The 12,323-nt window shown below is 39.9% G+C and overlaps 2 protein-coding genes across 3 annotated transcripts in view; both read left to right on the plus strand.

Annotated features, from left to right (window-relative positions):
* Nucleotides 1-5,009, plus strand: part of ganc (glucosidase, alpha; neutral C) — a 15,264-nt gene extending 10,255 nt beyond the window's left edge. The window contains exons 18-25 of the mRNA XM_015039895.1: nt 195-263; nt 732-796; nt 884-960; nt 1,026-1,100; nt 1,240-1,353; nt 1,998-2,110; nt 2,224-2,327; nt 3,694-5,009. Coding sequence (XP_014895381.1) covers nt 195-263; nt 732-796; nt 884-960; nt 1,026-1,100; nt 1,240-1,353; nt 1,998-2,110; nt 2,224-2,327; nt 3,694-3,803 — 727 coding nt within the window. The 3' untranslated portion in view covers nt 3,804-5,009. The remainder of the gene's footprint in view (nt 1-194; nt 264-731; nt 797-883; nt 961-1,025; nt 1,101-1,239; nt 1,354-1,997; nt 2,111-2,223; nt 2,328-3,693) is intronic.
* A 369-nt stretch (nt 5,010-5,378) lies between these two features.
* capn3a (calpain 3a, (p94)) overlaps nt 5,379-12,323 on the plus strand; it is a 26,523-nt gene continuing 19,578 nt past the window's right edge. Inside the window, exons 1-11 of one of the 2 annotated variants that reach the window (XM_015039896.1) lie at nt 5,379-5,831; nt 6,099-6,168; nt 7,289-7,407; nt 8,394-8,527; nt 10,251-10,419; nt 10,592-10,675; nt 10,756-10,850; nt 10,965-11,042; nt 11,611-11,771; nt 11,946-12,115; nt 12,229-12,240. In XM_015039896.1, coding sequence (XP_014895382.1) covers nt 5,580-5,831; nt 6,099-6,168; nt 7,289-7,407; nt 8,394-8,527; nt 10,251-10,419; nt 10,592-10,675; nt 10,756-10,850; nt 10,965-11,042; nt 11,611-11,771; nt 11,946-12,115; nt 12,229-12,240 — 1,344 coding nt within the window. In that variant the 5' untranslated portion in view covers nt 5,379-5,579. The remainder of the gene's footprint in view (nt 5,832-6,098; nt 6,169-7,288; nt 7,408-8,393; nt 8,528-10,250; nt 10,420-10,591; nt 10,676-10,755; nt 10,851-10,964; nt 11,043-11,610; nt 11,772-11,945; nt 12,116-12,228; nt 12,241-12,323) is intronic. The other variant, XM_015039897.1, reaches the window with a different exon arrangement.

Consider the following 12,323-nt stretch of genomic DNA (forward strand, 5'->3'; position numbering starts at 1 on the left):
TTTTTTTTATGTTTTTTTAGTTTTAAAATCCCCAATTTTCCCCTTTTTTTTTAATTTTTTTTTTTTTTTTTTTTTTTTTTTTTTTTACTTAAATGTTATTTTTAATATCCTTCAAAGGTATTTGGAAAACCTAATCTAAAATTAGTGGAAAATGTATTAAAACAGGAATTACTTTGTCACTCCTCTGCTTCCAGGTACTGCTTTTTGCCGTTCTGGTACACTCTCTTCCACTTCGCTCACACCTCTGGTATGCCTCCAGTCAGGTTAGTGATGCTGCCCTCTGCTGTTCACCTACAGAAATACAGCTAAAAACGTGCTGCGTCTGCGATCTGCTGCAACCTGCAGCTCAAGAGCCAGAAGTGACTCTAGGGACCCTTAACTCCACAATGGCTCTTGATTGACTAAAATATATTCAATAATATGATAACACAAGATGGTTTTAGCATTTTTTTTTCAAGAAATAACTGCATTGAATCTCCACTTTTTAAATTTATTTTTGTCATTCAGTTCAAAATGTTGTGCTTTTGTATTTTTTTCTTTTTGCACAAATATTAAGTATTCATTCTCTCTTTACAGTTTTTATGTGTTTTTTTTTTCACATTTCTGTCTCTAAACAAGTTTTATTTATCTGAACTGAGTGCAAATATGGCTCTTTGGATTATTTTTACCGGGATTAGATTTATTATTTGTGCCAATCTGCACAAAAACGTAAAACATTCACTCTCTTGCAGACCTCTTTGGGTGGAGTTCCCAGAAGAGGAGAGCGCCTTCACCGAGGACAACCAGTACATGATTGGTGATGAACACTTCTTCGATTCACTTCTCCATATTGAAATATTACACATTTGTTTTTTCTGAAGTTAGTTGTTTTTGTCTCACTTAGGGGAAGCCCTGCTCGCCTGTCCTGTGACGGAACAAGGCGCTCAGACAGTCAAAGTCTTACTTCCCGGCTCCGACGAGGTAAAGGCGTTTATAACTGTAACCGTTTATGAATATGGGACACTAAATATTTCCTTCTGTCGTAGATTTGGTACGACATCAGCTCTGCAAAGGCGTACAAAGGAGGAAAGAGTTTGAGTCTTCCTGTCAACCTGGACACAGTAAGCTTTTCCGTGGTTTAAATGGCATACACCGTTTTCTCACTGTTGTCGAATTCTGGAAACAGATTGTACTAGAAGCCCCGAAAGATCAAATCTTGCTCCAGTTAAATGTGTTTACAGCTAAGTTTACTTTTGGCAGGTTCCAGTGTTTCAGCGGGGCGGCTCGGTGGTCTGCAGGTCAACGGGAAGCGGCACCTGTACGGCCGACTACCAGAAGCTACCTCTAGATGTCACTGTGGCCCTAAACTCCCAGGTAGCAACTCAGACCTGATGCAACAGTAGCAGCTTAGACCAGGTAGATTTAAAACGGCTATTCCCAAAAACATCAAATATTAGTAAACATACAGTAAATGCTAATATTTACTGTATACCAAAATGTTAATGCTACTCTATTCTACTTTATGATATCAAATCTACTATAGTACATATTCACATATTTGTCTCAAGAGACCTCTAAAAATATGGATAGTGAAATTCTACATGGTTAAAGTTCTTGCTCTTGAATGTCAGAATTTTTTTTTTAAACTATCAGACAAATTTTGAAACATCGGTGTGGAAAAGCAATGAATTTTTGAGAGAGCTGATTTGCAGGAGCCCCACAAATTAATATCAGCAAATTAACACTGCGGATATTTTCTCACCTTTCTCAATCAATGAAGTATTTCTGAATTGAATTGAATCAGCTTTAGCGCATGTAGTAACAGTGTGGCTCTTCTGATATGTGTGTTTTTCAGACCAAAACCGAATTTTATGACCAATACTTAAAGATTTGCCATATTTCAGAAGTGTCCTCCATAAACAGACAAGATGTGTTTTCAGCTAAACCTTAGAGAGTTTGCTAGCATTCTTGTGTTTCGACGTGGAACATTTCTACCTGTGTTGCTCCTCAACGTTCAGGCCAGTGCAGACGGAGAGCTGTACCTGGACGACGGCCACTCCTTCGAGTACCGTGACAAAAAAGCCTTCTCCCTGCGGCGGTTCAGCATGGCGTCGGGCCGTCTTCTCTGTCGGTGAGTCACGCTGCTGAAAACGTGAAAATTCTCAAGTTGAGGTTGGGAAAATCTTCTGCTGCTGACTCAACGCGGACCGGTTTGACGTTTGCTGTTGCGGTTGCTTCTCCCAGTTCGGCCAGTGAAGAGGGGAGGTTTGACTGTGACAACGTCGTTCAGTCCGTTTCCATCATGGGAGTGAAGAGCAAGCCGACCACGGTGAACGTCCACGTCCCAGGTGAGGACGACCCTGAAATGAGCACATTTAACTCGTACCGAAAGAAGTTTGAGTGTTTCAAGGGAAGATTTGTAAGTTTTACAGCACATCGGATTATAATACATGATGAAACCAAGCAAATAACGATGTCAAAACCAAATAAGGTTCCTTTGTTTTGAACATCGTTAAATTTAATGATGGTTGTTTCGGCTGCTCTCTGCGCAGCTCTTCTCCAGCAGAGAAGTCCACACAGCAAAAACACAGAATCTTACCAAGTATTTCTGGTTTAGTTTCTAGTGCAAATATCTTAGCTTTGTCTCATTTCAAGTCTACTAACTTACAAGTAACTTTTCAGCAAGATATAGGAGCTTGTTTTAAGTGAATAACTCTTTGAAAAAGTACTAGCTATAAGTGAAATAACCTGCCAGTGGAACACGACATTTTTTTCCATATTATAACTTAAAATGTCTTGTTCCACAGGCAGATTATTTAACTTATAGCTAGTAATTTTTAATCACTATTAAGGAATTATTGACTGGTTTTTTCTTATTCAAGGGTACTAAAATATTTGCACTAGAAACTAGACCAAAAACATTTTATCTGTATCTGAGACTGGAAAAAATGTGAATTTTGAGACTTTCTATTTGTTACATTCTTGCAAAATTGATCATCTCTCTAAATCAGTGATCAAGAGTGCTATATTTCTGATCGAAGCTTCCCAGGCAGAGCAACTGGAGTCATGTTGAAGTAAAAAAAAGAAAAGAAAAAAAGAGGATAAATAAATAAATAGTTTACTTTGTGTATCTGCAGTAGCCTTACACCACCACAGGGGGCTCTGATCCTTCCCATGCCTGCCATTAACTGTGTTTTTATTACAAATGTGGCCAAAACTTTGTCAATATTCCACTAAAAAAACCCACACATTTCCCAATTGTGGTGTTTCAATTAAATAAGAAATACAATGAAACTCACACGTGGATGAGTTTGTTCACGCGATAAGTGATTAAAGAACATGCCACGCCATCATCCTCCTACCACTTCCTGTCGTCTTCTTTGTGGTTTCCACCAGTAGTAACATCTGGTTGTTGATTATGTGACTCGTCTGATGTGGAAAAAAAGTGCTTTCATGGCAGTTTTGCAAAAAACACCAATTTCGATACAGTTTAAATAAAAAAAACTCATCATAGCACAAAAATATTTTAGTGAAAAAGGTTAACTTTTTTGAAATTGCCGCGTTTCAATTAACCAAATTCATTTTCAGGATTCCAATTAGCGCAGTCATACGGTCAATGGAAACAGCTATTGTTAAGTCAGTTTTGTAAGCTTCTTGCCTTAAAAGTTGCTTTAATTTAAAGCTAAGCAAGCCTTGTTCTGATCTTCTCACCAGGTGCTAAATCCATCTCTGCTTCCTTTGAGTTCCTGGAAGCCTGCTGCAAGCTCAGACTGAACAACCTGAACGTCAGAGCGACGACGGACTGGGACATACAAATCAACTGATCCTGGAGAAATCCCTGACTGCTTTTCCTTTGGCACTGATTGCGTATTCCCGCAATGGGAACAGTCAGGAATACGATGGTTGCTAATTTTATCAGTTGAATGGGACAATATTTGACCTAATGAATGTGATTGCTTGGACTGATTAACTGTTTTGTTGCTAATGGAGCTGCAGACAAATATCAACAAGGTGTGGGTGATTTTACATTACTGTAATCATTTTAACTCTTTTCGTGTTCAGATTTTAACTTGTGAAGTCATTTTCCGATCAAAGTTTTTTCCTTAAACTGCTCCTTGTTTTAGTTCAGAAGCTAAATCTACTGTCTCCTGCAAAAATCCTCCACCTTACTGGAATGTTATCATGTTTAAAATTTCAAACTTGACTAGAATGTAAAGGGGGTTTTGTGAAATATGAACACAACGTAGCACATAATGCGAAGAGGAAGGTAAATGATATATAGTTTTGAATCATGGTTCAGTCAAAGTCCAGATAGAGCTTATTGAGAATGAGCTGCAGAGTGATGAAAGTGACAGGTGAGAAAGAGAGAAGAAAATAGGCATACATGGCAGCTAATATTGAACATCGCAATATTTACTAACAAGATTTTCTGATATTTTACAGCTCTTTAATCAGAATAACTTTCCAATAAAGATAGAAAACACATACTTGTAGGATTCACAAAAAGAGGTAAGATCAGTCCAGGTTAATCTTTAAGAAGATGGCAGGAAAGCAGCATAATTTAAGGCATCATCTGTTGAAAATTGTTTCTTTTTGGTTCCTTATATCCTGTTCTTTCCACTTTAAGAATTAAGAGAAGAATTAAGACGTTTAATTCGGATGTTTTTTTCTGATAATTTTGGCTCTAATCTCAGAATTTTAACTTTTTTCTCAGAATTCTGACTTTAACCTTCTGAGATAAAAAGTCAGAATTAGTTTTTTCAGTGACCCTAAACCTCTTCCACACAAAAAAGGGAATCGGTTCAAGAGAATAAAAAAAATGGTAAGGTAGTATACACTTATCCTGACAAGCTGAGATGTCAGACAATGAGCTTCAACCAAACTTTAACTCATACTGATGAATGACTCCTTAATGTCAGAGTGCCAGAGATCTTTTTAGTAAAATCTATCTAATTTGTACTACAATCCAATCTTCAAGTCTCAGACTTCCTTCTTAGTCAAAACGCAAAGTAAAACAATGATATTCCAATGAACAAGTCTGCTTTGTGTTATTATTACCATGACGACTTTACCAACATTTCCGTTATCGTCAACATGTGTTATCTGGTACAGTGACGAAACTTTAAAGAGAATATAACACGGGTGTTGCTGCCCGTCACAGCGTCAGCCTGCTCCGGTTGTGCTGAGGCTGCTCATCGCTGAGCTCCATTGAGAAGAGGTTTAAAGGGCTTGAATGCCTTCTGCTGAGGCAGGGCATCCACCAGCCGCTCTTTCCATGCCCTCTGGCCTTTGTGTCACCCAACAATGATGGCAGGGCGAGCGTCGGCCAATGGGAACGCAACAAAACAGCTGTTGATGTGGCCCGTGAGTTTGTGGCGTTTGTGCGTCCAGGTGAATGGCCACCCAAAGGTGAACGTTTCTTTCACGCCTGTGACGAAGGGGACCGGGGGGAAACGTCACGCAGAGGAACAGCCAATCGGATAATAGCCGTTTGGATTTATGCCAGGGTCTTTTTGGCTTGTAAGACTTTCGTACAGGTGACCAGGGCCAGTTTTTTTTCCTCCCCCCTCACAAAAAAATTGAAGGTCTGCCGAGTGGAGATGCCATACACGCCATCTGGCTTTTTCTGCGACCGGTTGATCCGGGAACGAGAACGGAGAGACGGGGAAGGGTCCCTGAACAAGCCCATCCGGTTTAACGGCCAGGACTACAACACCCTGAGACAGGACTACCTGCAGAGGAAGACTCTGTTTGAGGATGAAGCTTTCCCCGCCACAGTGGAGTCTCTGGGCTTCAAGGAGCTCGGACACAAGTCCAACAAGGTCAAGAACATCGTCTGGAAGAGGCCTAAGGTAGGTCGGGTTGGCAGGCGGAAGGGCAATCTCACAAAGTTGAAAATAAGATGGGGTGGACCACATTTGGGAGGTAGGACATGATTTTTTTATACACAAATTTTATACACATCAGCAAACTTATGAAATAATGTTGGGATTCAAGTGAAGCTATCCAGGAAGAGGCTTTGCTTTATACCTGTTTTTTGAATGTCTTTCATATTAAACCGTCCATTATAGTCCACTTTTAACCTGAAATTAACTTTCGTTTGTGTTTTGTTTTCGCAGGAAATCAGTGAAAACCCTCAGTTCATTGTCGGAGGAGCGAGTAGGACAGACATCTGTCAGGGAGATCTTGGTAAACTCTGTCTCGTTAGATTTTTTAAAACGCATTTGGTTCATCAGCGGATTAAAATCTTGTGCTTCTCCCTATACTTTCAAAAGATGACGTTCAAAAGTTGAATTTATTTAATTCTTTAGAGTTGAACTGAAACGGCGGGAATCTGATTTTATTGTTTTTGCCTTATTGACATTGATGGTGGCTCGCTGGGTGAGAAATTAAGCATTCTATTTTTTTTTAGATGGTATAGAAAACACAGAAATGATAAGAAGCTATTTAAAAAGAAACTGTTTTAGACATGTTTGCATTTTATTCAGGCTGGGAGATAGCGAGCGAGAGCAAGACTTAAAGCAGATAACGTGGAGGCTAAACATTGTACAGCAAAAGAAAGTTTGATTTTATCCTTTAAAGCTTTCTAGGTTTCAAAATGGGGCAGCAATTTCGGTAACACTTTATTTGAAGGGGGGTGAATAAAACTGTCATGACACTTTCATAAACATGACATAACACATGTCATGAACATGAATAAGCCTTCATGAATATTTATGACTGTTGTCATAAAGCGTCATTCGGTAAATTATGACACTTTTAATACAAAGTTGACATTATTCAAAATGTCTTTGTGACAACTTGACATTAACCAGGAATCATTACTGTCTAAACTTTACCTTTAATAACATAAAGCTACCTAATTTTTAAAGTGCAATCAGTAATTCTTTTATAACAAATTTATATTATTCCATATCCCACGTCTCCCCTGCATTCGGCCTCTCTGCCTGCAGCAGCCTCCCCGTTTTGTGCTTACTCTTTTGGAAGGGAATCCGACCGGCAGCACTTCCCATTGTTGTTCCGTTCACACAACAAATAAAGGGGACCAAAGGGAACAAAAGTCTTGGCAGACACTGTTAATCATTCCCTGTTGTAAAAAAAAAAAAAAAAAATCCACATTGTTCTTGTGTGACTGTTACAAAAACACAACGATCAGCACTTAGCAGAAAACTTTCCCTCCTGCAGGACAAAACTTATCAATATATTCTGGGCTAAATATAGTCGGAGGTAGAAATTGTGGCTCAGAAGCGCTCACGTTGGAACGTTCTTTACCTACGTGCATTGTTCAAAGTTTGTTTTCTCTGTTTAGGTGATTGCTGGTTGTTAGCCGCTATTGCTTGTCTCACCCTGAATGAGAAGCTCCTCTATCGAGTTGTTCCCCAGGAGCAAAGCTTCACAGAGAACTATGCCGGCATCTTTCACTTCCAGGTGTGGTCATCTACTTTAAAAAATAAAAATTTCAGATGTTCTGTTGAATGTCTATTCTAACAGAACGTTTAGTATTTTGTTATAAATACTAAACGTTCTTTTGTTACTTTCGAGCCATAAATATCTTGCATTTTCCTGGGTTTTTACGTGGTAGACCAGCAGCAAGTGGTGAATGATTGTGAATCGTAAAGACAATAATGCATTGTTTAGATTGTTTTTCTATGACCGATATCTGAAATATTTGTCTTGCATTTAGCCTGTTTTACTTTGATCCCATTAAATAAACTCTGGTACAACGGCTGCATTCAGAAGTCTATTTATAAGTGTGTATAATTCCATTTCAGTGAAAACGTAGTTGTTCTTTAGTAGAAGTTTGTTAGAGAAAATGTAACACTTAGAAATGCCACAGATCTGGCATTTATAAAAGAGCGGTAAGAAAAGAAAACCATACGGTGCCCAGCTTTCCAGCGGGACAACAGTCCTAAGCATACACTGTTCTGCGCGTTCAGTGGTCCAGTCAAAGTCTCCAGATCTCAATCCAGTTCAGAATCTGCTGCAAGACGTGGAAATTTACATTTGTAGATGTTCTCCATCTATTTTGACTCATCTTGAACTATTTTACTGAGAAAAATAGAAAAGAATTTAAGTTATTGTATGTGTGAAGCCGGGACAGAAAGGCTATAAGCCGTAATCACAACGAGAATGATGCATGCCACACTTTTCAGATGCTTGAAAATCGCGTCTCTTTTTTTCTTCCACCACTGCTTTGTCTTGGTTTGTCACATAAAATCCAAATGAAATATAATGAACTTTGTTTTTTTTGTAATGTAACAAAATATAAATGTGTGGGAGCTACAAGTACTTTAGCAAAGTACCACAGTCACAAAGTCCAATAATAAACAAAAGAAGAACCAGTAATGAAGGGATCACCATACATACTCAGACATTGTCATCTATCTCATGTTTTTGGACTCTCTGTATTGCAGTTCTGGCGTTACGGCGACTGGGTCGACGTCGTCATTGACGACCGCGTCCCGACTTTCAACAACCAGCTGGTCTTCACGAAGTCCGCCGAGAGAAACGAGTTCTGGAGTGCCCTGCTGGAGAAGGCCTACGCAAAGTAAGTCATAATACCTTAGCATAAAAGAGCAGAGGCATTACGAGGTGCTTTCAGCTGCTGCACTGCGTTTATCACTTTTCATTATTGCATATAGTTTATATTTACTGATGTAGCATTTCTTTTGTTTCTGTGGATGCGAGTTTGGATGTGTGGGGTTTTTTTTTCAAAACAATTGTGGATCCCTATTGTTAATTACAATTTTTTTCATTTATGGTTACATCTAGTAGTTATCCTGCACCGTGTCAGGAATTTCTTTATTAATTAACTGAAACTGTGCTGATGTAATACCTGTAAGACTATGAACCTTTATTAACGTAGTCTACAGACATATTTGTATGTTACCTCTTATGTCAAAGGTATTGGAACAAACCTGGGAAGGTTCAATGGATAAAGACGGGATTGTTGGGGCTGTGAAAGCTTCTAATTAACTAGATCAATGTTTTTTAATCATGTCTCACCATTAATTGTTACTTTAAACTTTTGGACAAATTACAGAAGAAGTTACAGGCAGATTTACAGATCTTACAGTAAAGACTACATGCTGGCTTACAAAATGTTGCTAATGGCTAAATTGCTCAAAAAAGACATTTGGAATGTTTTTATTTTTTAGAAAACCTAAGAGGGGATCTTTGTGGTGTGGTCAGCTTTTGTCAGATCTTCCTCTTCTCTAACACAAAGGCTTCAGGCGTAATAGGGTTGCTAGTATCTCCAGGATCTAGGGCTGCACTTCCTTACAAACTCTTCTTACGATCTTCCCACCATACAGGCTGTCTGGAAGAGTCTGTGGAAGCCAACTTGCTAAGACAACCTCCTGATTGGTGAACCTTGTCTCAGCAAACTGGAAACATGGAAAGAGAAGCAATGTCCAAGTTGTGGTTATTGTACATCTTGGTTCTTTAGAACAAACTAGTGAAGTGAGGGAGTCCATTGCTGAAAAGGCTTCAGTTTTAGTAAGCCAATAGGAACTGTGGCTATCATTGATTAAGATGGCCTAACGCAATGCTGCAAGCTGCTTCGATTGGCGTACTCAGCATAAAAGTGAGCGTTTGTCAAGCCCTAGTCACACAATTCTGGTTTGGATTTCACATACTTGCCTGGATGTTCAGTCATGAGCCCAAAGTCTGAATAAGCATTAGAACTATCAAAGTTCACTCCTACAGAGAAAGGAAGAATGCAAAAACCTTCCTGATGGGAACTCTCTGATGGGAACTAATGGGAACTCTCTGATGGGAACTAATGGGAACTCTCTGATGGGAACTAATGGGAACTCTCTGATGGGAACTATTGGGAACTAACGTTGGGGAGCAAGCGACAACCCTGGAAGCTGAAGAAATGTTTTGATTTCTAGATGTTTCACCACACAAAATTAAGTTACTTGGTCCAGAGTTACAACTCAATCTGGGTAGCACTGAGGAGATGATGTTGGCAAGCTGAAGCGGGTAAGAATTGGTGACTAAAGGAGACATTGACCTTTATGTCCGTATGGTTTCTGACGTTGTTGCTTAAAGGCGTAATTAGAGATGTGTTCAGGCAGAACTTGAAAGTGCTTGATACCCAATCCTACATGTGTAGCACCAAGTAAATTGCCCAAAAGGCAACTAGCTTTTTTTGCGTTTAGCCTTATTTGTTGATCAATGTACGTTGCCCCTTTTTAAATAAACACATTTAAATTGACAGGAGAAAAAGTGACCAAAGAGTCTCTGTTGCCTGTTGCTTTGTCTAGGCTTCACGGCTCTTATGAGGCCCTGAAAGGCGGGAACACCACGGAAGCCATGGAGGATTTCACGGGAGGCGTCACAGAGTTTTATGAGATGAAGGAAGCTCCGAAAGAGCTTTATAAGATCATGAAGAAAGCCCTGGAGAGAGGCTCACTCATGGGCTGCTCCATTGATGTGAGGGATCGGTTATCTTACTGTGACTATATAAGATAAGCCTTTTTTGAGTATGATGCAGGAGTTTTTGTTAGTTAGAAGTGTAGTCTGTGTGTTGCTTTTATGTTTTCTCATATTTTCTCTTCCTCTGTTCTTGGTTTCTTCTTGATTTTTGCTCAATGATTGGCTTTAGTCTCTGGTTCCTGCTCGCTTTGAGACCCGCACTGTGACGGGACTGGTGAAGGGTCACGCCTACTCTGTGACAGCGGTGGGCGAGGTAAAGCCGGCGGCTCAACTGGAACACATTCGGTTCCACAGCGTGCGATTCACTATTTCCATCTCTCTGCATCACGACAGTGTAAACCCTCCCAGCAAAAGGAGAACAAAGTTCGTCTGGTGCGTCTCAGGAACCCATGGGGTCAGGTGGAATGGAACGGCCCCTGGAGTGACAAGTGAGGATTTCTTTTTTTCTTGTTTAACACTTTCCTTAAAGGTTTTATCCCCAGTCTCAGATATACATTGCTTGTTAAGGAACTTACATCTTCTTTTTTGTTTATTTCCAACAGCTCCAAAGAGTGGGCGAATCTCTCTAAGGCTGACAAAGACAAACTGCAGCACCAAAACGCAGAGGATGGAGAGTTCTGGTGAGTGTCGGGTTATTGAACATGCGACTGCCGTTAAGATGTTTAGATTTGTTTAAGAATGTTTAAATGTCCAATAAACGAACTGCTGAAGAGTAAGAACTAATTATTGGTTGAAAGCACCTTTCAATTTAATTTTAGCACCCAGTCTCCGTCACTAAGATAACTTTGCCAGTCAGTTATCTGTTGTCCACAGCCATATGTAGATGATCCGACTGTATTTCTGTCAGATTTGGTTCTCCAAAACTTTAATTTTTCTACTGGTGAGCAAATCCTTTGGGGTTATTTAGAAGCGTTTGGTGTGCACAGACATTTTTGGGGGGCAGGAGCTCAAGTGGGAAAACATAAGGGAACCTTGTGAGTTACATGGGACCGCCGGCTGGCTGGTGTGAGATTTACTACGGCCGGTCTTGTTGGGCAAAATTAGAAAATATTTGGGGCATTGGTAACGTAGGATTTTAAATACAGAAAATGTTACTCTGGGCCACACACAATACAACAAAAAACTCAAAAGGCACTTTTGAGTTTCCTTTCATTCATGATGTCTGTTGTACTTTCTGCTCTCCTTCAGGATGTCATTTGAGGACTTCAAGAAGAATTACACTAAGATTGAGATCTGTAACCTGACACCCGACGCCCTAGAGGACGATAAGATCCACAAGTGGACGGTTTCTGTGAACGAGGGCCGCTGGGTGAGAGGTTGCTCCGCCGGAGGCTGCAGGAACTATCCAGGTAGAGCAATAAAGCTTTTTATTAATCAAAAATGTCTGCTTTCATCTGTCCAGTTGATTAAAACAAGAACAACAACAAAAACTGAATGGCTTTTGCAAATCAGTGCAAAACCATAAAAGGTCAAACATGAAAGTTTATTTCATGTAAATGTGAGAAGATTTGATTGTTCTGCAGACACCTTCTGGACAAACCCTCAGTACCGCCTCCGCCTGCTGGAGGAGGACGACGATCCGGAAGACAACGAGGTGGTCTGCACCTTCGTGGTGTCCCTGATGCAGAAGAACAGACGCAAAGAGCGAAAGATGGGGGCCAACCTCTTCACCATTGGATTCGCCATCTACGAGGTGACGGATTTAACGTAAACCTACTTTTGTTTAAATATGAACTGATGGAATTTGATTGTTTGAAATAATAAATGTTCTATTTGTTTCCACTGCCGCTTGTATTCTCTCCACAGGTGCCAAAGGAGGTGAGGAAGGTGTCAACAAAACATTCGTCAGTTGTATCCTGCATTTGTTTTTAATCGGTTATCAAAGGGATTATTGTCTAAAC

The sequence above is a fragment of the Poecilia latipinna genome, unplaced genomic scaffold (genome assembly GCF_001443285.1).
Source record: "Poecilia latipinna isolate Pla-1442-1.1 unplaced genomic scaffold, P_latipinna-1.0 Scaffold489, whole genome shotgun sequence".
Taxonomy (NCBI): Eukaryota; Metazoa; Chordata; class Actinopteri; order Cyprinodontiformes; family Poeciliidae; genus Poecilia; species Poecilia latipinna.